Raw genomic sequence first — 1,915 nt, forward strand, 5'->3', positions numbered from 1 at the left:
TCGAACCGAGTAAAAAAGCATTTTATAAATATGACACTGTGTTATGTTTAACAAGAAGTTAATCTTTAAACCTATGTAAAATATGTTTTGTCTTCTGAATTTTTACAATGAGTATTTCTGTAATTGAATTTGTCGCTCTGCAACCTCACTGGATGTTGGCCAGATGGGACGCTAGCGTCCCACATACCCTGGAGAGGTTAAGATTGATTGTTTTTAATAAGATATGTCTAAAGCACCTTACCTTGGCTCCTTGCTGCACTCGCATAACAGGTAGTCAGCCTGCCACGCAGTCTCCTGGTGGAGTGCAATGTAATCGGCCATAATCGGTGTCCAAAAATGCACAATAACAACCAATTGTTACGAAAACTTGAAATCGGACCTAATTAATCGGCCATTCCGATTAATCGGTCAACCTCTAGACTGTGGACTGTATACTCAATACAAACTAAATCTGATACCTCACTGTCTAAATAGATATGGTGTGGACTGTATACTCAATACAAACTAAATCTGATACCTCACTGTCTAAATAGATATGGTGAGGACTGTATACTCAATACAAACTAAATCTGATACCTCATTGTCTGTCTTTTGACTGATACTGCTTTTTAAACTGGTCTGGTCAGTCTACTATAATATTTGTACTATACATGTTTCTATCTGCAGGCAATACTTTGATCATTTGTCATTTAAAATAATGAAACATCCATTTATGAATAGATATGGAAGGTTTCAGGACACTGATGAATCTGAATATTTAGAAAAAAATATACTGCCACTTTTCACCACCAAAAAATAGCAGAGTGAATTTAATATGATTTGACTCTTTGCAGGCTGTCACGCTGTCTAGTCACAGAGGAAGGCTGTGCTTCTCTGGTCTCAGCTCTGAGGTCAAACCCCTCACACCTGAGAGAGCTGGACCTGAGCTACAATCACCCAGGAGACTCAGGAGTCAGACTGCTCTCTGCTGGACTGGAGGATCCACACTGCAGACTGGAGAAACTCAAGTATGTAGAGGGTTTATGTCAATGTTCATATCAGACATGTTTGACTTATCAGGCTAGTTAAGACAAACATTCTTACCACCACTTAGACAAAGTTATATGCTGACTGTTTGTGTGTGTGTGTGTGTGTGAGAGTTCACGTGTATCACTCAATGACTGTCTGTTCTTCTGCTTACCGCTACAGTGTGGAACATGGTGGAGAGTACACAATGAAACCTGGGCTTAGAAAATGTGAGTCTTGACTGATGTGAAGAATATGACTAAGAATAAGTCTTAATTCAAGTTAAGTCAGGTTTTGTGGGAGAAATTGGGTACATATATGGATAAATATACTGTCCTATATAAAAGAGGGATGCATTTGCCATTCTGGTAAGGTACATTGTCTATTGTATAGGACAGGAAGCCAGAGTGGGGCCATGGGAGAGGGCAACACATAGGCGCCTAGACCAGCTGGGCATACAAGGATCAAAGGGATAAAAAAAGGAGGGGGTCAGCCAAATGACCAACTGATGGATTACAGACATCAATCACAGGGCAGCTGGACCCTAAAGCTAAAGGAGATGAAAGACACATACAAAAGACACACAGAGTTAATTACAGAGATAAAGCAAGCCTATAGCATAGAGGAATGTATAGTATTTTTAGTATAGCTGAGCATGCTAAAAACAGAAGAGACACATAGTCTGCTGACCCTAGATAACACACAAACAGGAGAACGCAGTAAGCTGAGTGAAGGGTCAAAGCAAGGGTCTTGTCACCATTAGGATCTAATGGAAAGCAGATGGGGGCGTTATTGGGCTGAACAAGCAGGAAGCACGGATTGGGATGTAACTTAATTTGCATATGGGAGGGACTTATATGGTAGGTGTATAACTCAGAGCGAGGGCTCTGAAAAAAGTGTGTGTGTTCTG

At 40.5% G+C, this 1,915-nt stretch overlaps 1 protein-coding gene across 1 annotated transcript in view; it reads left to right on the forward strand.

Moving 5' to 3' along the window:
- Positions 1–989: 989 nt before the first annotated feature.
- The window catches only part of LOC121842403 (stonustoxin subunit beta-like), a 2,125-nt gene continuing 1,199 nt past the window's right edge, over positions 990–1,915 (forward strand). The window contains exons 1-2 of the mRNA XM_042312403.1: positions 990–1,007; positions 1,189–1,235. Of these exons, the coding sequence (XP_042168337.1) occupies positions 1,214–1,235 (22 nt within the window). The 5' untranslated portion in view covers positions 990–1,007; positions 1,189–1,213. The remainder of the gene's footprint in view (positions 1,008–1,188; positions 1,236–1,915) is intronic.

Source organism: Oncorhynchus tshawytscha, unplaced genomic scaffold (genome assembly GCF_018296145.1).
Source record: "Oncorhynchus tshawytscha isolate Ot180627B unplaced genomic scaffold, Otsh_v2.0 Un_contig_7781_pilon_pilon, whole genome shotgun sequence".
In the NCBI taxonomy this organism is placed as follows: Eukaryota; Metazoa; Chordata; class Actinopteri; order Salmoniformes; family Salmonidae; genus Oncorhynchus; species Oncorhynchus tshawytscha.